At 43.7% G+C, this 27,437-nt stretch overlaps 1 protein-coding gene across 1 annotated transcript in view; it reads right to left on the bottom strand.

Annotated features, from left to right (window-relative positions):
• LOC137380528 (C-C chemokine receptor type 3-like) overlaps positions 1 to 25,451 on the bottom strand; it is a 43,406-nt gene extending 17,955 nt beyond the window's left edge. The window contains exons 1-3 of the mRNA XM_068052476.1: positions 25,373 to 25,451; positions 16,563 to 16,703; positions 15,146 to 15,230 (exon numbers count right to left, since the gene is read on the bottom strand). Coding sequence (XP_067908577.1) covers positions 15,146 to 15,230; positions 16,563 to 16,703; positions 25,373 to 25,451 — 305 coding nt within the window. The remainder of the gene's footprint in view (positions 1 to 15,145; positions 15,231 to 16,562; positions 16,704 to 25,372) is intronic.
• Positions 25,452 to 27,437: the final 1,986 nt, after the last annotated feature.

The following is a 27,437-nucleotide window of genomic DNA, read 5'->3' as shown; positions in this document are numbered from 1 at the left end:
CAGCAAGAATTAGGTGAACTTTGCGGCATTTCTTGGATCCACAGTTTTGTCACCTGAAGCTATGCACCAGGATTGGAGCTGTGTGACTCCAGCATTATCCTTTGCTTCAGAATTTACCCAATTGTATTGATAATATAAACATTTTGCATTTGTTGAAAACTTTTGTAACTTGTCACCAAAACACAAAATATAGTTGTGAAATAGTTGTTTACATACCTAAGCAGAGTGAAAGCAGAACAGAGTTAAACGTATTAATTTGGCATGTAATAAAAGGAATATGACCACTTGGATAAATTATCTGCACACAAATGCAGAGAAAATCTGAGCATCATTTTATTACATTGAGCTGAAGGACTGTATTTCCTCTGCTTTCCCACCTGATTTTGGAACGTTTTAGAGCAACTGCAAGAGGAAGATTTATTTTATTTTTTTATTTTATTTAGAGATACAGCACTGAAACAGGCCCTTCAGCCACCGAGCGTGTGCCGATCAACAACCACCCATTTGGGTGGGAACACATAACCATGCTTCCCCACCCTTACGAATGGAAGTGGTTAACCAAATACTGGTGGCTATATATTGATTGGATTTAAATGCTGTTATGGTCAAGCATTAGATTGCCCAACGTTTCTGTCTGTGGCCCACCCATTGCTTCACAGGAACATTAAATTATTGTGCGATCAAAATCCATTCCCTCCCCAAACCAAAAGCCCTTTCGGCACACTCCCACAGATTATGCTGGGATCCGTATATGCTGGGTCCCAAGCTTCCCAAACAATTTCCTCTATCTGACTTGGTTAAGTATTAAGTTGCTTGCCACCATAAACAAGGCCAGCAGAGGAAAAAGGGGCGTTGTCAAGAGATAGGCACTCCTCGTTTAGAAATTTCTCATGCCCAACAAGGCGGGTCACAGGCTGACGAGAGAGTAAACATGCCAGCCTGCCAATCAGCTGAAGAATTTTTGAATTTGTATTTGGGATGTGGGCAACACTGTTAAGGTAGGATTTATTGCTGGATTTTAGTTGTCCTCTGAGCAATATGAGTCAACAACATAGTGTATAATACTCCAACAGGGAAGGGTTTCATCTGATGGATGTTCATGTGGTTAGTGATCAGAAACACCTAATACTGCATATGAATACTTGATATCCAGAAAGTTGACACATGCTTTCATTTTTTGTAATCTGTCATACAACCACTGCTTGTAGCTGAAAGGCAGGTGTCTGTTTGCCTTTTGGAAATCAGAGGTATTCTTTGTAGCAGTGGTTGTTGACCTCGTTTCAGGTTCCTAAGATTCCAGTCTGGTGCTGATATAATGATGTTCACAGTACCATCAGAATCATTATGCAGCAGTTGACAAGCATTCTGAAAGCATACTTCAAGTGTCCTGGTAGATTTGGGGTAAATCTGCACTGCGGTCCAGCTAGGGTGACTAGGACCATGATAGTGTGCTACATAGTGCACAACTTTGCTCTTCAAAGAAGATCCCTGATGCACATAGTGGAAGGAGATCAAGAACATTAGGGTAATCAGGTAGCTAATGTTGCACAAAGGAGCCATTTGCCAGCTGCAAGACATATTTGAGCAGATCTATTATACTGCCTTTGAAAACCCAGCTAAGCACGTTGTCCCTGCACCCCTGCCACCACGGCCCCTCCACCCAGAAGAGATGGCTGGTTCCTCATCATCACTTCCCAGCTCTTCCTGCTCACTGGTGCTTTGTACATCACCCTGTGGCATATCCTATGCCTCACTAATTCGTTCATTCATTGGTGTCATCTTCTTCCCAGAAGGTTGACTGTCATGGATCTCCACCTCTGTCTGTCCTGTCCTGTTGCATAGGTCAACTGCATCCAGTCCATATATCAGTCATCCATTTTCTTCTCTGCTTCCCTCTCCTATGTTTTGCATCGATCTTTCCTTCCAATGATCGACTCTGTCTACCTTCTGCTCTAATGATGTGACCGCAGTATTGTTTCTTCCTCTCTTTGATGTTCTGCACTAATTGCCAGCACTTCCTCATTAGTCTTTCTGTCTGTGTAAGATATAGAGTCATAGAGTTATACAGCACAGCATCAGGCCCTTTGGCCTATCATGTCCGTGCCAGCCATCAAGCACCTATCTATTCTAATCTCACCTTCCAGCATTTGGCTCATGGCCTTGTATGCTATGGCGTTTCAAGTGCTCATCTAAATACTTCTTAAATGTTGAGAGGGTTCCTGCCTCTACCACCCCTTCAGGCAGTGTGTTCCAGATTCCAACCACCATCTGGGTGAAAAGAATTTTTCTCAAATCCCCTCTAAACCTCCTGCCCCTTACCTTAAATCTATGCCCCCTGGTTGTTGACCCCTCCGCTAAGGGAAAAGGTTTCTTCCTATCTAATCTATCAATGCCCCTCATAATTTTGTATACCTCAATCATGTCCCCCACAGCTTTCTCTGCTCTAAGGAAAACAACCCTAGCCTTTTCAGTCTGTCTTCATAGCTGAAATGCTCCAGCCCAGGCAACATCCTGGTGAATCTCCTCTGCACTCTCTCCAGTGCAATCACATCCTTCCTATAGTGTGATGACCAGAACTGTACACCGTACTCCAGCTGTGGCCTAACTAGTGTTTTATACAGCGCCATCATAACATCCCTGCTCTTATATTTTATGCCTCGGTTAATAAAGGCAAGTATCCCGTATGCCTTCCTAACCACCTTATCTACCTGTGCTGCTGCCTTCAGTGATCTATGGACAAGTACACCAAGGTCCTTCTGACCTCGGTATTCCTAGAGTCCTACCATCCATTGTATATTCCCTTGCCTTGTTAGTCCTCCCAAAATGCATCACCTCACACTTCTCAGGATTAAATTCCATTCACCACTGCACCGCCCATCTTACCAGCACATTGATATCATCCTGTAAACCAAGACTTTCCTCCTCACTGTTTACGACACCACCAATTTTTGTCTCATCTGCGAACTTACTGATCATACCTCCTATATTCATGTCTAAATCATTGATGTACACTACAAACAGCAAGGGTCCCAGCACCGATCCCTGCGGTACACCACTGGTCACAGGCTTCCACTCACAAAAATAAACAGTATGAATGGTGGAGGGAGTGAATGTTGAAGGTGGTGGATGGGGTGCCAATCAAGCGGACTGCTTTGTCCTGGATGGTGTTGAGATTCTTGAGTGCTGTTGGAGCTGCACCCATCCAGACAAATGGAAATTATTCCATCACACTCCTGACTTGTGCTTTGCAGATGGTGGACAGGCACTGGGGAGATAGGAGGTGAGCTACTCACCGCATAATTCTTAACTCTGACCTGCTCTTGTAGCCACAGTACTTACATGGCTGCTCCAGTTTAGTTTCTGGTCAATGGTGACCCCCAGGATGTTAATAGTGGGGGATTCAGCGATGGTAATGCCATTGAATGTCAAGGGGAGATGGTTAGATTCTCTCTTGTTTGAGGTAGTCATTGTCTGGCACTTGTTTGGCATGAATGCTACTTGCCACTTATCAGCCCAAGCCTGGATGTTGTCCAGGTCTTGTTGCTTCTGGACATGAGCTGTTTCAGTACCTGAGGAGTTGCGAATGGTGCTGATCATTGTGCAATCATCAGCGAACATCCCCACTTCTGATTATGATGGAGGGATGGTCATTGATGAAGCAGCTGTTGCGGATTAATTGCCGATTATACACCCGCTGGAATTTCCTTTCCATTCAGGTCGATTGCCCAAATAGTATGTAAAAGCATATTCTGTTTCTCAAAGAGTATGAGAATGTTTTTGCTGCTGTGGATGTGGAGAGAAAATATGTAAAAATATAAGGGGAGTTTCCATGAATGTCAAGCATCTTTTTTGACCAAAGAATTTCCCTGTGTAATGATGATTTGGCACAGTTTCCACTTCCTTTTTCATAGAACTGAACCATCCAACAGGAGGGCAACAAAACTCTCTGGTCTCCATCAGAGCACCTTCTGTATTTTTTTCAACCTTTAGAGCAAGTAACTGGGGATATTAAAAAAAAACCTTTAACTGAATTTTTACTTGTACTGTTTTACCAAAGGTATGTTAGTTAAAAAGTTTATTTTTCCTCCGCAGTATATCAAGCAGACCAAAAACAACTCTCTGCCTCCTGCCCCTAAGCCAATTTTGGATCCAATTTGCCAAATTGCCTGGATCCCATGGGCTCTTACCTTCTTGGCCAATCTCCCATGCGGGATCTTATCAAAAGTCTTACTGAAGTCTATGTAGACTACATCAACTACTTTCCCCTCATCTACACACCTAGTCACCGCCTCGAAAAATTCAATCAAATATGTTAGACATGATCTCCTCCTGACAAAGCCATGCTGACTATCCTTGATTAATCCCTGCCTCTCCAAGTAGAGATTAATCTTGTCCCTCAGAATTTTTTCTAATAGTTTTCCTACCACTGATGTTAGACCCACTGGCCTGTAATGACCTGGTTCATCCCTACTACCCTTCTTGAATAATCTTATAGAGTTATGGTCACTATCCCTGAAATGCTCCCCCACATTCACTGCCCTCCAGTCCTCTGGCACAGCTCCTGTGGCCAGAGAGGATTTAAAAATTTGCATCAATGGAGTTAATTACTGCAGTAGGGAGGGATGATATCTTAGAAGGTTCCTCAAATGAGGCCATATGGGTAGAACTTAAAAACAAAAAGGGGGCAATCACTTTGATGGGAGTGTACTACAGGCCTCCAAACAGTCAGGGAGAGATAGAGGAGCAAATATGTCAGCAAATCTCAGAGGTGTAAAAATAATGGGGTAATAATACTGGGGGATTTCAACTTCCCCAATATTAAATGGGATAGTCTTAGTGCAAAAGGCTTAAAGGGGGCGGAATTCTTATTGTGTATCCAGGAGAGCTTTTTGAGCCAACATGTAGAAAGTCCTACAAGAGAAGGGGCAGTACTGGACCTAATCTTAGGGAATGAAGCCAGACAAGTGGTAGAAGTGTCAGTGTGGGAGCATTTCAGGGATAGTGACCATAACTCTATAACATTTAAGGTAGTTATGGAAAAGAACAAAGATGGACCAGAAATAAAATTACTGAATTGGGGGAAGGCCGATTTCAATATGACAAACAGGATCTGGCCAAAGTGGACTGGGAGCAGCTACTTGTAGGAAAGGCTATATCAGACCAGTGGGAGTCATTCAAAAAGGAAATAGTGAGAGTTCAGGGCCAACATGTTCCCACATCTCAAATGCATTCAGCCTATCAAAAGTCGTTTTATTAATGCCCATGTCTCCGAGGCTTATAACATAGATGGCAAAATGTAATACCTCTGCATTCTTCTCAGATTCAGAGTCAGTTTCTTTGATGTTAGCAAGTCCTTCATTCTGACAAAGCTGGTCCTGGCTATCTCAATTCTCCTTTGGCTCTCACAGTCAGATCTCCCATCATATGTATGTAAACTGTTTCACTTGTTCCAGGAGGTGTCCATTTACTTCAATTTTTGCTTATCACCATTGTCTTGGTTTTCTTCACATTCATTCTTAATCCATATTCCACACTCCTTGCTTTCACTTTGTTCACTATTTCCTGTAGGGCCTCTTCTGACTCTGCAATCAGTGCAGTGTCATCTGCGTATCTCAGGTTGTTAATGTTCAACCCACCAAATATTCCAACCTGGTAGATGTTCTATGTTTCGGAAGATGATTTCTGTGTACAGGTAGAATAGTTTTGGGGTTATAACACAACCCTGATGCACTCCTCTTTTGATTGGGAAACTGTCTGACCAGCCACTATCAAGTCTTATCACTGCTGATTGCTTCCAATATAGATTCTGAATTATCCTTTTACAATTTCTGTCAATTTCTAATTTGTTTAAGCACTCCATTATTTTCTGATATACACATGTTTTTGTATTTCCAGATATCTTTCGATCACTACTCTCAAGTTAAAGATGCCCTCTCTTGTTCCTTTCTTTGGTCTGAATTCTGACTGACTGTCATCTATTCCTGCTTCTATAGATTGGTCATTTCTTTCCAAAATGATTATTAAAATCGTTTTCATCACATGGCTCATGAGGCTTAATGTTCTGTGCTCTAAACACTCTAGGGCTTTTGGTTTCTTTGGGAGCTTAATGAACACTGCATAAGATCCACAGGTATGAATCTTGTTCTGTAAATTTTGTTGCAGAGCTCTGTCAGTTTCCCAATGCCAACATCATTCAGGGCTTTCGTTCTGTTGGTATCTTATCGATTCCAGGTGCTTTCTTTGCTTTCATCTTTTTGGTCACTGCATTGACTTCTGCCTTTACTGTATCTGGTCGTTCTCTTCCCTCTGGTGGTACCAATTCACCTCTGTCTTCATCATCATACAGCTCTCTGATGTACTCCACCCATCGTTTCTCTACGCTTTCTTTTTTGAAGAGAAATTCACCTTCCTTACTCCTTGTACAGCCACTATTTGTGGCTATTTTCTTCCTGTCAGTGTTTTAACTTTCTCATGCAATGCTCTCATTTTATGCCTTTACTCCAGTTCTTCTATTTCCTTGCAACGGCCTTCATACCACCTCCCCTTGGCCACCCTACATGCTTTTCTTATCTGCCTTTCTATTTTGTCGTATTTTTCTTTATTCTTATTCTGTCTCCTTTTCTCCATCATATCTAGTATTTCATCAGTCATCCACTCTTGATGTTTCCTTCTCTATTTCTTAGGGGCCGTCTCAGTTACTGTAGGTTTCATGCTCTGTTTCAACCTTTTCCAATGCCTTTCTGTTGTTTCTTTCTCACTAAGATCTTGATCTGTCCCTTCCTGAAGTAAAGCTTCATACTTGATAGTAACCACCACAGTGTACATCTTCCTTTCTCAGTCTGTTTAAGTTGGCTTGATCATTCATGGGATTCCTTTTTGGGATTTTCAGCCTGATCTTTATTTTCATTACAAGCAGGCAGTAATCGGAATTGATGTCTGCACCTGGGTAAGTGAAGACATTCCTGATCTGTTCTTGTACCTCTCATTGGCCATCAGAAAATCTATTTGATTTCTGTGAACCTCTCCTGGTCTCTTCCAGGTGTACAGTCTTCTTGGGTGTTGTTTGAAGAGTGTATTCAAGTTTTCCTTACAGAACTGTATCAGGCATTCAACTCTGCTGATCTTCGTTCCTCGTCCATAAGCTCCTACCACATGTCCGTGCCTCTCTCTGCCAACTTTTGCATTCAAATCATCCATGACTATCAAGATGTCGCCAACATTCACATGCTTCAATGTTTTTTGTACCTCCTCATAGAATACTTCTTCATCACTGTGATCCTGCGTGGACCCATACAGTTGGAAACACATAATGTTCATTGGTTTTTCTTCAAATTTGGCCATAATCATTCTCTGATATTGGCCAATACCCCTGCATTGTTCTTGCTACCTTCTTCGTCTTCGTTATTCCAACTCTATTCTTATGTTCTCTACCACCCAAGAAGATTACCTGCTTGCCTTTGTCTATTTTCCCAGATTCCATCCATCTAACTCTGCCAGTCCTAAAGTGTCAATGTTGAGTCTTGACATCTCTTTCATGCTGTTGTCTATTTTGCCACTCTGGTAATGTGTCCTCACATTCCATGTTTCCATTTTCAAGAGCTCTTGTCTGAGTTTGAGAGTAGCATCATCAGATGGTTGCCTTTCTTCCGAGTTTGGGCTGCCCTGGTCATTCACCTGGCTATTCCTACTTCCGAGCAAGTTCTCTTCTTCCCTGTTCCTGTTTACAGTAGACTTCTCTGCAAGGTTTAGTTTAGTTTAGAGATACAGCACTGAAACAGGCCCTTCGGCCCACCGAGTCTGTGCCGACCATCAACCACCCATCCATACTAATCCTACACTAATTCCATATTCCTACCACATCCCCACCTGTCCCTATATTTCCCTACCACCTACCTATACTAGGGGCAATTTCTAATGGCCAATTTACCTATCAACCTGCAAGTCTTTGGCATGTGGGAGGAAACCGGAGCACCCGGAGGAAACCCACGCAGACACAGAGAGAACTTGCAAACTCCACACAGGCAGTACCCGGAATTGAACCCGGGTCGCTGGAGCTGTGAGGCTGCGGTGCTAACCACTGCGCCACTGTGCCGCCCTGGTCTGCCTACATCACTACCACGGTTTAAACTAGATTTCATGACTAACTATGAGTGAATACTTGGTGACTACCCTAACTCTTCCAAGGTGACTGGCCTCACTAATTACATTCTCCCAAATGGATGCATCTAGGCTGATGCTTGAGTTTTACATAAGGTGTCGAAATGGAGTCAAGATATCATGAGCAGGAATTAGTGCTCTGAAACTGCCAGGCTGCTTGTTGAATCCTTCTTTGTGTCCAGCATTTGTGAGGGACACAAAGGTTTTTCATTTTAGAAAGATGCACGCTCACTTGTGATTCAGAAAAAGTGAATGAGCCTTTCATATAATCAAACATTCAGTCTGAGGACTGTGACCACTCACAATACAATAGGTGAGCAATCCCATTGCCAACCTGAACTTGGCAGCTCTCCTGCAACTTCTCCATTTGCCACCATTTTTTCTGGTGATTTGTAGCACTTCCTTCACATTCCCACTTAAGGGCTTGATGGGTGCCCTCCTTCCACCTAGGTATTGATTGTGAGTGACCTATTCCTTTGCAAAGAATATACAATATATAGAAAGGCTAGGAATTAAATCAAAATTGAATGCTTCCAAGGTGCCTGAAGATACTTTTGCCCTCCTTGTCCTTATCTTTGCCAACATCACCTCCAGGGAACCCTCTGAGAATCTTGGGACATTGGCCACAACAGGCACTCCTGCCCCGGTCCACTTTCTGCCATTCTCTTCTCACTGTGCTCTTACTCTATCTCTGCCTCTTAAAGACTTGCAATATTTTATAGAATCATTCACCTCAGAAGGAGGTCATTCATCCCATCATTCCTGTGCCAACTCTTTAAAAGAGATTAGATTAGATTAGATTAGAGATACAGCACTGAAACAGGCCCTTCGGCCCACCGAGTCTGTGCCGACCATCAACCACCCATTTATACTAATCCTACACTAATCCCATATTCCTACCAAACATCCCCACCTGTTCCTATATTTCCCTACCACCTACCTATACTAGTGACAATTTATAATGGCCAATTTACCTATCAACCTGCAAGTCTTTTGGCTTGTGGGAGGAAACCGGAGCACCCGGAGAAAACCCACGCAGACACAGGGAGAACTTGCAAACTCCACACAGGCAGTACCCAGATTCGAACCCGGGTCCCTGGAGCTGTGAGGCTGCAGTGCTAACCACTGCGCCACTGTGCCGCCCTTTATCCATTAATTCCACACCCTTGCGCTTTCCCATAGCCATACAAATATTTCCCTTTCAAATATTTATGCATTTTCCATTTGAAAGTTACCATTGAATCTGAATCCACCATCCTTTCAGGCACAGCATTCAAGATTATAACAACTCATTGCGCAGGAAAAAAATCTCCTCACCTCCCCTTAGATTCTCTTGTCAATTACCATAAATCTGTGTCCTGTGTTTACCAAGCCAGTTCCAAGTGGAAATAGTTTCTCCCAATTTACAATTCAAATCCCTCATAATGTTGAACATTTCTATTAAATCTCCCCTTCACCTTCTCTGCTCCAAGGTGAGTAAACTGGCAGCATCTCCCCATGGTGGTGGGCCCCTCCGCCTTCAACAAAATTGAGGTGGAGGTGGTAAGAGGCTCTTATGTGGCCATTAATTGGCCTCAATTGGCCTGGGGCGGGAAGGCCATCCTCGGCCTTCCCCACCGAGACAAAATGGCAGGGGGCCATGGCGACATTGTTAGCGGCGCCCCCTGTCATTTTGTTTGAGCCCCTCCCCCGCCTCTGTCCCCGTCTCCAAGGGCAGCACAAAATCTTGTCCTTTGACTCTATTTATAAAGCTAAGATCCTGTATGTTTTTTTAACAACCTGATCAACTTGTTCTGACATCGTCAAAGATTTGTGTATATAAACCCTCGGGTCTCCCTGTTTCTGCATCCCCCTTAAAATTGGACTATTTAGATTATATTGCTTTTCCTTATTCTGCCTTCCAAAATGCGTCACTTCACACTTCTCTGTATTTGCACGTGTATGATCATTTCGCCAGTCTGTTTATGTTCACCCGAAATCTGCTGCTTTTCCCCTCACTGTTTGTTTGCTACATTTCTGAGTTTCAGGTCATCTGCAAACTGTGAAATGATGTTCTGTAAACCCGAGTTCAGATCATTAATATACATCGAAAAGAGACGTGGTCCTAATTCCAACCTCTGGGGGGCAGCACTGGATAGTTCTCTCCAGTCTGAAAAAGAAACGTTTACCACTACTCTCTGATATGTGTCCTTTTGCCAATTTTGTACTCTCACTGCCACTGACCCAAGAATTCCATTTTTCTAATAAGTCTATCATGTGTTATTTTATCAAATGTCTTTTCAAAGTCGATATACACATCACTGCACTAACCTCATCAACCCTGACTGTTATTTCATCAAAGAATTCAATCAAGTTTTTTTTTATTCGTTCATGGGATGTGGGCATCACTGGCGAGGCCAGCATTTATTAGTTGGTCAGACATGTTTTGCCTTTAACAAGTCCATGCTGGCTGTCATTCATTAACCCATGTTTTTCCAAGGGGTAATTAATTTTGTCCCTGATTTTCTTTAAAAGTTTCCCACAACCGCTGTTAGGCTGACTGGCCTATAGTGACGGAGTTTATCAGTCTCCCTTTCTTGAAAAGGGGTGTATCCGCAACTCTCCATTCCTTTGGCACCACTCCCATATCCCAGGAGGATTGAAAGACTGGGGGTAAATTAAACCCAGAATTGGGTGTATTTGGGACAAGTGGGAAGTAAAAAAATGTAAAACAGTTTCAAACCCGAATCTAACCCATCTCAAACCAGCTCCCTTCCAGTTTTAACAGAGGTGGGATGGAGGGAAGCCAACCAATAGCTCCCATGGGGTTGATTTCCTCATTTAAATATTTTAATGAGAGAGCACGCCTCAGATTTATTTTCTCTGTCTTGCTTCAATGATGGCTGGCAGGGTTTCCCAGGCCACAGGAAACCTGGCAGTTTAAGGGTGGCGAGGACTGCTGCATGGAAGAGGTAAATGCTTTTCCAGTACTGCTTGTGGGCCAGAAGGAGCAGGAGTACTTTCCCCCTCCTTCCCCCAAGCAAACCTGTTAATCTCCCCAGTTATCAGAACTCTCCCTGCACAATACAGTGCCCTGCTGATGTCCACCATGGCCCACAAACTCTGCCCAGCTCATCCCCTGCCATACTCTCCCCCCATACCCACTCGCTCCTTTACGCTGCCCGGCTGTGGCTGGGTACCATAGGCCTACTCACCTGATAGCCAGCCAGTCCCCCTTAATCTGGCTGGCTGTGGCTGGGAAATGGTTTTCAGAAATGGTAATCAGGTCCTGCCGATAAATCAGCAAGACCAGAGGTCAACACGTTCTTCTGAATTTCCCGACTGCAAAACTGCACCCTCCCTCCCCCCCCGCCCCCCACACCCCACCTCTCCATAAATATCAGGGACATTGTGGGCAGGGCTTACACTATTTGCACCCTTACTTCGTTCAGCAATCTAGGATGCATCCCATCTGGACCAGGTGACTTTTCTATTAGGAGCACTGTCAATCTTTAGGCACTTTTTCGTTGTCTATTTTTATCTTATCCAATTTCTCCTCCTTTACTGTGATATCGGCAGCATCCTCTTCTTTTGCGAAGACAAATGCAATAATTCATTTACTACCTCAGTCGTACCCTCTGCCTAAACAAAACAATCTTCTTTATGGTCCTTAATTGGCCTCACCTTTCCTTTTGACTATATTCTTTAACTATTTGTATGTTAATAAAATACTTTAGTGTTCCCTTTTATATGGCCTGCTAATATTTCTCATACACTCTCTTTCCCCCTCATTTCCTTTTTCAGTTCTCCTCTGAAATTTCTATATTATGCTTCATACTCAACTGTGTTATGAATCTGGCATTTATCACAAGCTTTCTTTTTCTGTTTCATTGTAATTTCTGCCTCTTTAATCATTTGACAGCTCCAGATTTGGATGTCCTTCCTTTCCCCTTCACAGTAACATGTCCAGTCTGTACCTGAAATATCTCCTTCACATAGAGCTCCTGTTGCTCACTTACTGTTTTACATGCAAATCTTCAATTTCAATCCACCTGGAAATTTATTCAATGATTTGATCCTCCATCATCTTCCTACTATTTGCTGGTTTATAGTGTACAACCAGTAGGGTAACGACTCCTAATCTGCTCCTTAACTCAAGCCAACTCAAGATGTTGTAGGGTACAGAGGGACAAAGATAGGCTGCAGAGCTGGGCTGAGAGATGGCAAATGGAGTTTAATGCGGAAAAGTGCGAGGTGATTCACTTTGGAAGGAGTAACAGGAATGCAGAGTACTGGGCTAATGGGAAGATTCTTGGTAGTGTAGATGAACAGAGAGATCTTGGTGTCCAGGTACATAAATCCCTGAAGGTTGCTACCCAGGTTAATAGGGCTGTTAAGAAGGCATATGGTGTGTTAGCTTTTATTAGTAGGGGGATCAAGTTTCGGAGCCACGAGGTCATGCTGCAGCTGTACAAAACTCTGGTGAGACCGCACCTGGAGTATTGCGTGCAGTTCTGGTCACCGCATTATAGGAAGGATGTGGAAGCTTTGGAAAGGGTGCAGAGGAGATTTACTAGGATGTTGCCTGGTATGGAGGGAAGGTCTTACGAGGAAAGGCTGAGGGACTTGAGGTTGTTTTCGTTGGAGAGAAGGAGGAGGAGAGGTGACTTAATAGAGACATATAAGATAATCAGAGGGTTAGATAGGGTGGATAGTGAGAGTCTTTTTCCTCGGATGGTGATGGCAAACACGAGGGGGCATAGCTTTAAGTTGAGGGGTGATAGATATAGGACAGATGTCAGAGGTAGTTTCTTTACTCAGAGAGTAGTAGGGGCGTGGAACGCCCTGCCTGCAGCAGTAGTAGACTCGCCAACTTTAAGGGAATTTAAGTGGTCATTGGATAGACATAGGGATGAAAATGGAATAATGTAGGTCAGATGGTTTCACAGGTCGGCGCAACATCGAGGGCCGAAGGGCCTGTACTGCGTTGTAATGTTCTAATTCTAATTCTAATTCTAAATAGATTCTGACTTTGAATTCTCAAGTACATCATCCTTTCCCAGGGCGATAACAATATTTTTGATAAGTACTGACATCCCCTGCTCCTTTTTCATTATTCGTTATTTCTCCTGAATGTATTGGAGCCAGGAATGTTAAGTTCCCATTCCTGCCCCTGTTTAAGCCAGGTCTCATCAATATATTTAAATCCCTTAATCTCTTCACAGTCTTGCCATTCCCAATTGCTGCAACCTCCTTCAGCCCCACAATCCTCCCACAATCTTCACAGCTCTCTAGCTATGCTCCTCCCTTCCTCCCTTCCTTTTCATTGTTGCCATGTGTTCAGCTGCTAAGGTCCACCCTCTGGAATTCCTTCCTAAATCCTTTATCTCTCCCCTCTCTATTCTCCCTTAGGGCCCTCCTTAACCCTCCCCCCACCCCAACTCTTTGACCAAGCACTTAGTCACCTCTGCCTAATAGCTCCTCCTTTGGCCCAGAAACCCTTTTTGATTACATCTCTGTGAAATACATTAGGAGATTTTTCTGCATTAAATGTGCGATATAAATGCAGGTTGCTGATTAATCCCAATTGGATATTTCATGGAACAAATATAACCTTATAGCACTCCTCATCTATCTCTACAATGAAGCTCCCCATTTCCATTTTCCTGTAGCTTCCCTTTTCCTGGTGAAGGTGCTGACTGTGTCAGCTGTGGAACAATTGGCAGCACTCTCACCTTTGAGGCAGAAAGCTGTGGGGTCAAGTCCAACTCCAGAGACTTAAGCACAAAAATCTAGACTGATACTCCACTGGAATGCTGCACTGTCGGAGGTGCTGTCATTTGGATGAGATGTTCAACAAAGGCCCTATCTTCCCTCACTGGCACTATTTAAAAGAAAAGTTGGGGAGTTATCCCTGGTGATCTGGCCAATATTTATCCCACAATCAACAACACTAAAAAAAATGATCTGGTAATTATCAGCTTGCTGTGTGCAAATTGGTTGTTGCTTTTTCTACAATAGTGACTATGCTTCAAAAGTACTTCATTGGCTACAAAGTCATGAAAGGTGCTATCTAAATGCAAGTCTTCCATTCTTTGACTTTCACTGGCATTGGTTCCATGAACACCAACAGCCAACTGGAATCTTACTCAAGTGGTCATTCTTCATGTCTTATTACATGTCTTCATGTAAATAACCCAGGCTATTTGACCATGCAGGAAGTCGCAGCCAAATCCAATCACATCTGCATATGTGCACTTCCCTCAGGAGTCTGTTTTCTTCCTTTTTACTTGCTTAGGATACTGAAGTTAAATGCAACACTCCAGATGCTACCATAGGTAAGACCGGTAACTCAACACTGAGCAGGCATTTGAACCTGGGATGTTCTAGTGCCCATTCCTTGATACTGCACAGGACAGGGCTTTTATCCATTAGGCTTTCAGGGAATCCATGTTTAATAAGATTGCTGTCAAGTCATATCAGATATAATGCTATTGTCTGTCTTGTTAGACAAATTGGAAATGATTCACAGATAGTAGTTCAGGAGGGGATGGAGCAGTGTGAATTAATGAGAAATTGCAAGTTGGCCCAACGGCTTAAAGTATGTAATTTATTAATTATTGTGATGAAAACCCCAATAGAAATAATTTCTCGTTATAACATCAGACCAAACAGCGCTGTGCGTTCGGGGCCCTTCTTTCCCTGGTGCACGCTATTGTCTTCCAAAGAGAGCAACAACAGTTAAAAATGTAGAGCAGAACACTACCAACAGATGTTGTTATAGACACAGGCTATATATGTGCATCATGGCATAGAATGTCATTGGAATGCCTGGACCTGGAGAAACAGAGCTTTCCTGAGCTGCTTTCCTGCACCTCCTAAGAGGGAATGCAAGGCAGAGATATGAGAATAAGTCACATACTGGCCTTGACTGTAGATACACATGATCCACATGTAAAAAATGATTTACAAAAATAGGAAAAATACCAATATTTAACTGTCCACGCACCTGGTTTCTTCAAAGTGGGCAGGGTTAGAATTGTCCCGTTTGAGAAATATTCCCTCTTTCTGCCTCAATGGAAAAACTCGTCTGCCTGCAGAAGGATAAAGCAACAAATATGGATCAATTATGTTTCTTCTGGAAAGTTCAGTCACTAATAAGAAACAGTCACTGAAGATAAGCTGCAATGGGTACAAATGAAAATCCAGAATCTATTTAACTTGGCACTCTTCAAACAATATGTGACAACATTGCCATAATTTAAATGTTATAGTAACAGGAAAAAATTGTTTTAAATGCAGTGCATTTTTTAATATTTGGCAGCACAGAACTGGTCAATTTGGTCTACCAATGCCAACACTAATGTACAGCCAACAGTTTGAGAAGTCACAACTAATCTGGCCAGTCTTTACTGTATTTCTAACTAGCATCATGAACAATAAAGTTCTATGTTACACTGAGAGAACTAGTTTAAGCTCTACACACTCTTCAGAGACTCGTGATGGGTAATAAACAAAATCAAATATTCATCTGACTTGGCCAACAAGCAGCTACAATTTTAAGCAAGATAAAAATAAACACTTGCAAACCTTATTCTGATTGTAATTAGTTTAGACTCAACTAGAAGATGTCCAATAAATAGGTTTTCAATCATTAACTAAAGTCACTCCGAATAACCCCTTGCGTTGGCTTCTCTTGATCTGCAAAAACTTTCAATGAGAACTTTCTCTTGTCTATATAGGTGTCACCTAGAGGATTCACTTGTGCTTTTTGCAACCACAAAATCTGCTATAGAATTTTTAAAATGTAACATTGACTTCATAAAGGACAGCTGAACAGTTTCGATATTTTGCTATTGGAAACAGTTGCTATCATCCAATTCAATGTTATTAACTCTTTAAGAGGAATTTTAATTGGAAGCAGAATTCAGGCAAGTGAGTGGCATATGATTGGCGGGGTGGGGGGGGGTGGTGTTGGGGGTTGGGGGTGCGGTAGTGAGTGGGCTAAATGCTAAGCACGTCCAACCTTGGCAGCGGGAGGTCTGGACAAACAGGTGGGAATAAACAGCTGGCCGCTGGGCAAGAGTGGAGGTTTGTCTAGCAAGAGACAGTTAGCTGTCACTCAAGGAATGTTCACCAGCAAGATGACGTCATGGGGAGGGGATGGGTTCACAAGTTAAAAATGAATTTACTGTAAATGATCTCTCCTAGGATCTTCTTCTACCTGCCTTCGCCTGGTGGAAAAGCAGCGGATGCTTCCTCACTCAGGCCAGAGTTAAAATTGCAGTCGGGACCCAATGATGTCATTGGACCCCAATCTGCATAGTTAAAGAAGCACCTTGCCTGCTCAAAATGTCAGAAGGTGACAGGATGTAGGCTAGACATCAGTGAGTAAGTCACTTGATTGACGTTAACTGTTCACCCACCTGTTTTCCACCAGGTGGGTAGAGCTAAATTTGTCACTTTTGAGTTCTGAATCTCCGCAGTCTTTTGTGGCACCTTGAGATGCTTACAGTTAATGCAAAGTAAAATTGGGTGAATGTAAAACGGGAGGACGATCCAATCCCCTCAGTCTCTCATTGGATGGGTTTGATTAAAATGATCTCCATGTGGCTCTGAAATGTATCAAATTGATGCTAAAGTTAATTACATAGAATTACATAATATGTACAGCACAGAAACAGGCCATTCAGCCCAACTGGTCTATGACTGTGTTATTAAGAGTCTCCTCCCAGACCTCTTCTAGATCAGCGTATCCTTCTATTCCTTTCTCCTTCATTAACTAGCATCCTTTTAAGCCAGGGGTGGGCAAACGCTTTGACCTGAGGGCCACATCTGGATATGGAAATTGTATGGTGGGCCATAAGTGATGACCAATTCATGTTCAAAGAGAGACAACATAATTTTGTTTTAAATTCAACCCGGTTTTAAAATAATCAAAATGACTCCTGACAATGTAGCCAAGCGGCGATGTCATCAGTGCGTTCCCAGCTTCGCACATGCGCAGAACAGTTTCTTCCTGCCAGTGTGATGCTGCACATGTACAGCCTATATCAGCACCTGGCTTGCCAGGACTAACTTCCGCATGCACTCTAATACATCATCACATGCTGGAACGGGGCCAGCCACACGCTCCCAGCCTCGCTGCTGCCTTCCATTAGCCACTCGCTCTTTCCCTCACTGCTTTCCCTCTCCGTCACTCACTCCCCACCTCGCCGCTGCCTTTCCTCAGCTGCTCACTTCCTGCGTCACCGCTTCTCCCCCTCAGCCACTCGTTCTCACCCTCGCCACTTCACCCCCCCTCCCCCTACCCCGGCCGCTTGCTCCCAGCCTCGCCGTTCCTCCCCTCAGCCACTCACTCCCACCCTCGCCCTTCCCCACCCCCCCCCCCCTTTGGCCGATCGCTCCCAAAGAAGCAGCGAGGTCGGGGAACAAGCCACCAAAACGGCAAGGTGGGGAGCAAGCGATTTAGGTAGTGAGTGACTCGGGGGGGAGAAGCGGCGAGCAGACGGGCGCGGGAGGAAACAGTGAAGTGAAGGGCGATGGCTCCTCTCTGAATTATAGCCCAGAATCTATTTGCACTGCTGTAATTGTGCAAGAGGATAAGCCACAGCGGCACAGTGGCGCAGTGCTTAGCACCGCAGCCTCACAGCTCCAGCGACCTGGGTTCAATTCTGGGTACTGCCTGTGTGGAGTTTGCAAGTTCTCCCTGTGTCTGCGTGGGTTTTCTCCGGGTGCTCCGGTTTCCTCCCACAAGCCAAAAAACTTGCAGGTTGGTAGGTAAATTGGCCATTATAAATTGCCACTAGTATAGGTAGGTGGTAGGGAAATATAGGGACAGGTGGGGATGTGGTAGGAATATGGGATTAGTGTAGGATTAGTATAAATGGGTGGTTGATGGTCGGCACAGACTCGGTGGGCCGAAGGGCCTGTTTCAGTGCTGTATCTCTAAACTAAACCTGTGGAAGAGCCTGTCACTCCAGAATTGGCCTTTATAGCCACTCCAGGCGCTGCTTCACAAACCACTGACCACCTCCAGGCGCGTATCCATTGTCTCTCGAGATAAGGAGGCCCAAAAGAAGAAAAAGAAAGAAGAAGTATAAATGGGTGGTTGATGGTCGGCACAGACTCGGTGGGCCGAAGGGCCTGTTTCAGTGCTGTATCTCTAAACTAAACTAAACTAAAAACACATGAATCTATTTGCAAAACCAATATGTTAGAACGATAAGCATCGTACAAAGAGCAAATTGAAATATGCCTTAAATGAGAATATTTGGTTCTGTACTAGCACAGGTACTGTTGGGTGTGGGATGGAGGTGGTAACTGCAGCCAATGTGGAGATTTGGGTTTTTTGTGACAAATTGTGCAGCACCATCTTTATTACTGGCAGCTGCCAGAGATGTCACAGACAGTGACGTTTCAGTGGATGAGGCTGCATTTGTGCATGTGCCAGTACTGTGCCACCTAGTGGTTGCGTTGTCAGCAAACACAGCCTAAAATAATACTGTGAACAATGCACTGTTAGAAAATTGCATTATTAAGTTGTTTGTTGATTTTACCATACAACTGTGTTGCTCCTATCAGAGCACAAATTTTATTATAGAGTCACAGAGTGTCATAGGGTTGAATTTTATGTGCTCGCCGCCGATTTCAGCAGCAGGCGAAAAACATGGCAATCTCAAGCGCAGCGGTTCACTTAAATAGCCGGGGTGGGCTGTACGTCCCCAGCAATGGCGTCAGATGCCTGTGCACAAGATTAATGGTAAGTACATGCAAATCTATTAATTTACTTTATTTGCATATGGTGATTGAGCTCCCGTCGCCGAGCAGCCGGGGGGAGGGGCGGGGGGGAGGTGCCACCACCGTGCCCTGCCACTTCTGGGAGGATCAGGCCAGGCCCTGCCGGCATAGAGGTCCATGGCGGGCCTCATCCGGGGCCATCCTCAGGCCCCCCTCATCTTGGATCCCAACGTTGAGGGCTCCTTAAAATCCAGCCCATAGAGTCATTTACGGCATAGAAGGAGGCCATTCTGCCCATTGAGACCACGCTGGCTCTCCACGGAGCTACCCAGTCAGTCCCACTCCCCCACTCAATTCCTGTTGTCAAGCAATTTTATTTCCTTCAAGTGCTCATCCAATTTCCTTTTGAAATCATTCATCGTCTCTGCTTCCACCAGCCTCATGAGCAGCGAGTTCCAGGTCATTACCATCCGCTGTGTCACAATGTTCTTCCTCACATTCCCCCTGCTTCTCTTACCCAAAACGTTCAATCTGTGTCCCTGAGTCCAGGGACCATCAGTTAATGGGAACAGTTTATCTATGTCTACCTTATCTAAGCCTGTAATAATCCTGTACTCCTCTATCAAATCTTCCCACAATCTCCTTCGCTCCAGAAAGAACACCCCAGCTTTTCCAACCTAACCTTGTAACTAAAATCCCCCATCCCTGGAACCAGTCTGGTAAATCTCCTCTGCACCCTCTCAAGGACCCTCACATCCTTCCTAAAGTGTGGTGACCAGAAATGGACACAATCCTGTAGTTGGGGCCTAACCAGAGCTTTATAAAGGTTCAGCATAACTTCCTTGCTGGTGTACTCAGTGCCTCTATTTACAAAGCCCAAAATCTCATATGCTTTACTAACCACTCTCTCAATATGTTCTGCCACCTTCAAAGATTGATGCACATGCACCCCGAGGTCCCTCTGTTCCTGCACACTCTTTAGAAGAGTACCATTAAGTATATGTTGTCTCACCCTATCCCTTCTGCCAAAATGCATCACCTCACACTTGTTTGTGTTAAATTCCATCTGCCACTTGTCTGCCCATTTTGCTAGCCTATCCTGTTGTAGATGGTTTGTATCATCCTTGCTGTTTGTCACTCCTCCAAGTTTTGTATCAATGACAAATTTTGAAAATTCTCTCTATTCCAAGATCCAAAACTTATCACTAAAACTTTTTAGTGTACTGCACTATGTAAAAGTATGTTAGTTTTCCCATTTATTGATGACTTTGTTACATTTAAATCTGTAATTAGCCTTAGAACATAGAACATAGAACAGTACAGCACAGTACAGGCCCTTCAGCCCACGATGTTGTGCCGAACCTTTAACCTACTCAAGATCTAAGTAACTACCTACCCTTCATTCTACTATCATCCATGTACCTATCCAAGAGTCGCTTAAATGCCCCTAATGTATCTGCTTCTACTACCACCGCTGGCAGCGCATTCCACGCACCCACCACTCTCTGTGAAAAGAACCTACCTCTGACATCTCCCCGAAACCTTCCTCCAATCACCCTAAAACTATGCCCCCTGGTGATAGCCCTTTCCACCCTGGGAAAAAGTCTCTGACTATCCACTCTATCTATGCCTCTCATCATCTTGTACCCCTCTATCAAGTCACCTCTCATCCTTCTTCGCTCCAATGAGAAAAGCCATAGCTCCCTCAATCTTTCTTCGTAGGACATGCCCTCCAGTCCAGGCAGCATCCTGGTAAATCTCCTCTGCACCCTCTCTAAAGCTTCCACATCCTTCCTATAATGAGGCAACCAGAACTGAACACAATATTCCAAGTGTGGTCTAACCAGGGCTTTATAGAGCTGCAGCATAACCTCGCGGCTCTTAAACTCAATCCCCCTGTTAATGAAAGCCAACACACCTTACGCTTTCTTAACAACCCTATCAACTTGGGTGGCAACTTTGAGCGATCTATGGACATGGACGCCAAGATCCCTCTGTTCCTCCACACTACCAAGAATCCTGTCTTTAAGCCTGTATTCTGCATTCAAATTCGACCTTCCAAAATGAATCACTTCACACTTTTCCAGGTTGAGCTCCATCTGCCAATTCTCAGCCCAGCTCTGCATCCTGTCAATGTCCCATTGCAACCTACAACAGCCTTCCACACTATCCACAACTCCAGCAACCTTTGTGTCATCGGCAAACTTGCTAACCCAGCCTTCCACTTCCTCATCCAAGTCATTTATAAAAATCACAAAGAGCAGAGGTCCCAGAACAGATCCTTGCGGAACACCACTGGTCACTGAGCTCCATGCTGAATACTTTCCATCTACTACCACCCTCTGACTTCTATGGGCCAGCCAATTTTGTATCCAGACAGCCAACTTTCCCTGTATCCCATGCCTCCTTATTTTCTGAATGAGCCTACCATGGGGAACCTTATCAAACGCCTTGCTAAAATCCATATACACCACATCCACTGCTCTTCCTTCATCAATGTGTTTTGTCACATCTTCAAAGAATTCAATAAGACTTGTGAGGCATGATCTGCCCCTCACAAAGCCATGCTGACTGTCTCTAATCAAACCATGCTTTTCCAAGTAATCATAAATCCTGTCTCAGAATCCTCTCCAATAATTTGCCCACTATCAACGTAAGACTGACTGGTCTATAATTCCCAGGGTTATCCCTATTCGCTTTCTTGAACAAAGGAACAACATTTGCCACCCTCCAATCATCTGGTACTACTCCAGTGGACAGTGAAGACGCAAAGATCATCGCCAAAGGCGCGGCAATCTCTTCCCTCGCTTCCCGTAATATCCTTGGGTATATCCCGTCTGGCCCCGGGGACTTATCTGTCCTCATATCATTCAAAATTTCCAGCACATCTTCCCTCTTAACCTCAACCTGTTGAAGCATATCAGCCTGTTCCACGCTGTTCTCACAAACGACCAGGTTCCTCTCATTAGTGAATACTGAAGCAAAGTATTCATTTAGGACCTCTCCTACCTCCTCCGACTCCAGGCACAAGTTCCCTCCACTATCCCTGATCGGCCCTACCCTCACTCTGGCCATCCTCTTGTTCCTCACATAAGTGTAGAACGCCTTGGGATTTTCCTTAATCCTACCCGCCAAGACTTTTTCATGACCCCTTCTAGCTCTCCTAAGTCTATTCTTCAGTTCTTCCTGGCTACCTTGTAACCCTCTAGAGCCCTGTCTGATCCTTGCTTCCTCAACCTTAAGTAAGCTTCCTTCTTCCTCTTGACTAGCTGTTCTACATCTCTTGTCATCCAAGGTTCCTTCACCCTACCATCCCTTCCTTGCCTCATCGGGACAAACCTATCCAGCAGTCGCAGCAAGTGCTCCCTAAACAACCTCCACATTTCTGTCGTGCATTTCCCTGAGAACATCTGTTCCCAATTTAAGCTCCCCAGTTCCATTGTAATTCCCCCTCCCCCAATTAAATATTTTCCCATCCCGTCTGCTCCTGTCCCTCTCCATGATTAAAGTAAAGGTCAGGGAGTTGTGATCACTATCACCGAAATGCTCTCCCACCGAGAGATCTGCCACCTGGCCTGGTTCGTTGCCAAGCACCAAGTCCAACATAGTCTCCCCTCGAGTTGGCCTAATATCTAGGAAACTCACCTTCCCAGCTGATACCTCGCTCGCACTACCGCTGCTTCAGAAAAAGCTGCTGCAACAAAAGGCAAGTTATTTTAAACTGCCCAAATATATAGATTTACTTACCCAGCAGTCCCCTGGTCCACTGAAACAAAAGGTAATTTACTTTAAGCTGAAACTCACTTTCCCAGCTGATACCTTGCTCGCACTACTGCTGCTTCAGAAAAAGCTGCTGCTGAATCATCTTTAATTCTCCATTTAACTGTGGCAATAATCAAAATATTTTCAAACTATTTTAGCTTTAAAGTAAACTGAAAGTTATTAAGCATTTTCTTTGTTAATTTAATTCTGAAGGAGCAATATTAAAATACGGATACATTTTGGTAGAAATAAATATAAAACCATACTTATTATAACTACACAATCCTAACAATGCATTACAATAACTAAACCAAACTTACCCCCCTTTTCACGTTCAGTTCCTTAATGTGAACGATATTGTCGGTCATCCTCCTTTGCAATGGCATCAAAGTCCTGTGTTATTCTTGTGGGGGAAATCTGAAATAAGGAGCTGCGATTCTGGTCAGTTAGCTGAGCTGCGTCGATAAAAATTCCTCTCTGATTTCAAATTTGTTGTTTATTCCTCTGACAAAAATCAAGAGCTGTGGTGCGTCTTTGATGTCAGTGCCATCATCGAGAGCTAACGAAAATAACGTGAAGCACTGTGCTTTCTTGTTCAACTCAGAAGCCAAGTCTCCTTCAATCACTTTTATATGGTGAGTGACAGCTCTTTGTGACAAACTAACGCTCTCAATTTTTTTTGGTATTCGGAGTACAGCATGCCAGCAACATTGACCGCGCATTCTTTCAAAAACTCCCCTTCAGCAAAAGACTTAAATGCTAGAATATAACTTTCCTTTGTAGTACCTTCCTAAACCGTAGCTGGTCGCACAAAAATGTTTTGCTGAGCTTTTGTTAGTAGAAAATTTCTCAGCTTTTTTTGCCCTTTCCAAACCAGGTAAGGGGCTGATCCTGGTAATATCTAAAGTGGATGAGATTTACAAGAAGATATGTGCCTGGATATGAAAACAGGCTGGGGCTAAGAAAATAAAGCCAGGCAAGAAAGCAAGCAAGACATCTGTGCAAATTTGGCAGAAGGAATAGGGAGAGGCAATATAAACTTAATGGCACAGTTCCAAAGAGTGTGCAGGAACAGAGGAACCTCGGGGTGCATGTGTATCAATCTTTGAAGGTGGCAGGACATATTGAGAGAGTGGTTTGTAAAGCATATGGGATCTTCGGCTTCATAAATAGAGGCATTGAGTACAAAAGCAGGGAAGTTATGCTGAATCTTTATAAAGCTCTGGTTAGCCCCCAACCAAAGTATTGCATCCAGTTCTGGTCACCACACTTTAGGACAGATGTGAGGGTCCTTGAGAGGGTGCAGAGGAGATTTACCAGACTGGTTCCAGGATGGGGGCGGTTTTAGTTACAAGGTTAGGTTGAAAAAACTGGTGTTGTTTTACTCAGAACAAAGGAGATTGAGGGGAAATTTAATAGAAATGTACAGGATTATGACAGGTTTAGATAAGTTAGACAAGTTAATGTTCCCATTAACTAATGGTACAAGGGCCAGGGGAGACAGACTGAAAGTTTTGGGCAAGAGATGCAGGGCAAATATGAGGAAGAATGTTTTTATGCAGTGGGTGGTAATGACCTGGAACTCGCTGCCTATGAGGGTGGTGGAAGCGGAGACTATCAATGACTTCAAAAGGAAATTGGATGGTTACTTGAAGGAAATAGACTTACTGGGATCAAGCGGGGGGAATGGGCCTCCTTCTGTGTTGTAAATGACACTGTGACTCATGCTATTGTGGTTCTGTGCAGCTGAAAATTAAGATGGGGCTAAAAATTTAAAGGAGGAAATGATAGGGCATAAGTGCCAGAAAACACAAGAGAAAGGAATGACAGTAGTCAATTGAAAGCTTTTGCTTGCAAATCATTGAGTTCAGTGCTATGTTCAAAGCCAAGCAGCACGAGTGAATTTAGCAGCTGTGCCAGGGTCAGAGCAAGTTAGCCAGGAATGCGAGAGAAAGAAGCCAAAAAGGGAAGTAGAAACAGCAGTTAGACGATGCGAGAGGGCTACCGAGGGGAGAGTCTGAAAAATATAAGTGGGTAAACCAGACAATCGGCAGTGATCCGTTGCAAATAGAAACGCCCAGGAGTCTGTTGGGCTGAGAATGGTTATGGCAGAGGCAACAACCTGAGGAAGTTGTGGTTTTGGAGATGATAAGACTGATCGGGGAGCATTGGAGGCTGTGGAGTATCTGTACCATGATGATGGTGATTGTCCTAAGGTAGAGGTGGTATAACGGACAGTATATACTAATGAGGCGGGTCAAGTAACAAGTTATTATCAGGAGGGTCACTCAATCACCCACATAAATCAGCAGGTGATGGTGCATCCCAGATCTGTCTGGACTATGTAGGATCGAGGAGATGGAGATTCCCCATATCAACTCTCATCTTTATTCCAAACCAAATCTCCAGGTCGTAAGTCTGTTTGATCTTTTTGCTCTGGAGCATCTATCATGATTCTCTGTTTGTTTGGATTGACCTCTCTTTCTCTTCTCTCACCCTCACCCTTTCCTGGTCTTCAGCACTGATTCGTGGCTGAAGGGTTCTTGGTTTTGGTAACTTCCTACCCATTAGCAATTCACTTGGGGCAACCCATTCTGGAATCTATGACTCTAACCCATTCTGGAGTGGCGTTGATTGATAGTTAATAGTACCAGCTGAAAATCCTCATTCATTTTCAGTAGCATTTTCATGGTTCAAACGCCTCTCTCTACTACTTGATTGCCCTGGGGGGTACCTTGGTGAACTTGTAACATGGGCAAACCCACACATTTCTGCGAAATCTTTGAAGGCTTCATTTGTGAATTGTGGACCATTATCGAAGATCACTACGTCTGGAATGCCATGTGTGGCGAACATTTCTTTTTAATGATTTGATTACGGCTTCAGAATTCTCGCCATGTATTGGTTTGACTTCAACACATCTGGAGTAATAGTCAATGACAATAAGGAAAATCTTCCCTTTATGTTCAAACAGGTCCATTCCCAGGTGCTCCCATGGCCTGGACGGAAACAAAGACGACATCAGTGGCTCTTGAGAGTCTTGTCTGGTATTAGTGCATGTAAAACACCTGGAAATCATGTATTCGATCTCCTTGGAAACCCCCATCCACCATAGCGAGTTCCTCGCTTTTGCTCTGTAATTGGTGATTCCCAAGTGCCCTTGGTGTAGTTTCTCTAGAATGTCCAACCTTAAAGCCCTTGGAATAACTAGTCTTTCGTCATAGACTAGTAAGTCGTTGACACCAGTAAGATGGCTTCTTTGCTCATGATATTTTCTTAAAACCGGATTATTAGGCATATATTCTGGCCAACCTTCTTGGCAAAACTGTCTTACTTTTTCACAGACTTCATCCTCTTTCTATAGGTTTCCAAGTTGGTGTAATCTTTGAGCAGTTGGCAAATCTTCAGTTATAGCTTAAAGCAAAGACTTCCACTTCCTCTAAGAATGAAGGTGTAGCAATTGATGATCTTGATAACACGTCAACTGTTACCTGCTGTTTACTTGGGACATATTCAGCGGTTGTGTCATAACTCATTAGTCATAGTTGAAATCTCTGTACCCTTGGGGGTAATTTTGATAACTCCTTTGAATTAAGCCACGTCACTAGTGGCTTGTGGTCAGTTTCAATCTTGATCTTGTGGCCCAGTGTGTAGTCTGAAAATTTCTTGCATTCCCATGTTACAGTCAATCCCTCCCTCTCAATTATTGCGTACCTTTATTCTGTTTCTGTTAATGCATGAGAAGTAAAGTACACAGGCCTGCATCCGCCTTTTGGAATCTGAAACAAGACTACACCTAATCCTGTTGCCGATGCATCTGTTGCAATAATGGTGATTAGCCCTGGATCATAGTGTGCTAATACTTCTGATGAAGTTAACATTTCTTCGATCTCGAAAGAATTTTTTCTGGCAGTCTCCCCAGCACCAGGCTCTTTAACAGATGTTGTAAAGGCTCATTAATAGTGACTAGACTTGGTAGGAATTTCCCTACCTGGTTTACCGTACGCATGAATCGTAATAAATCTGTTAGGTTCTTTGGCTCTGGGAAATCCTTTATTACCTTTGTCTTCTGTGGATCTATATTGATGCCAGATCCATCAATTATGTGGCCAAGAAACATCACTGTCAACTGTGAGAATACACACTTCTCATTTAATGTGAGACCAGCCTCTTGTAATCTGTCTAATACAGTTCTTACTCTTGTGTCATGTTCTTCTTGGTTTGCTGCAGAAACGAGAACATCGTCCACATGGCAGATAATACCCTCTAAGCCTTCCAGGATTCTTGACATCGTCAGCTGCAATATCTCTGGTGCTGACGCAATACCAACAGCAATCTGTTGAAACAGAATCTTTCAAAGGGTGTAATAAAGGTAGTTAACAATTTAGACTTTTCGTCTAAAGGCAACTGCCAATATCTGCTTTTTGCATCTAATTTAATGAATATGGAGCTTTATCCCAAATTGGCACGACTGTCGTCGACTGACGCCATAGGGTGAATCTCTCTCTCTCTCTAGCTTTATTGAGTTGGGTGAGGACCACACAAATCCCAACAGAACCTGTTTGGTTTCTTTACTGGAACAACCCCAAAGTGGTTTAGTTATTGCAGAAATAACTCCTTGGTTTAGCATGGCATCAATTTCCTTCTTTACCTTTTCCAGTAGTGGGTGTGGTACTTTTCTTGGTGTGAACAAACATACTGGTTCTGCCTTTTTTTGAGAGTAATGTGATGCTCTGTTTTTAATTTTCCCAACCCTTGAAATAATTTGGGGAATTCAGCTCTAAAATGGTTTCTCTTGT

This window comes from Heterodontus francisci, chromosome 2, assembly GCF_036365525.1.
Source record: "Heterodontus francisci isolate sHetFra1 chromosome 2, sHetFra1.hap1, whole genome shotgun sequence".
NCBI classification, from domain to species: domain Eukaryota; kingdom Metazoa; phylum Chordata; class Chondrichthyes; order Heterodontiformes; family Heterodontidae; genus Heterodontus; species Heterodontus francisci.
Note: the sequence above shows the minus strand (reverse complement) of the source record. Positions and strands in the feature narration are given on the sequence as shown.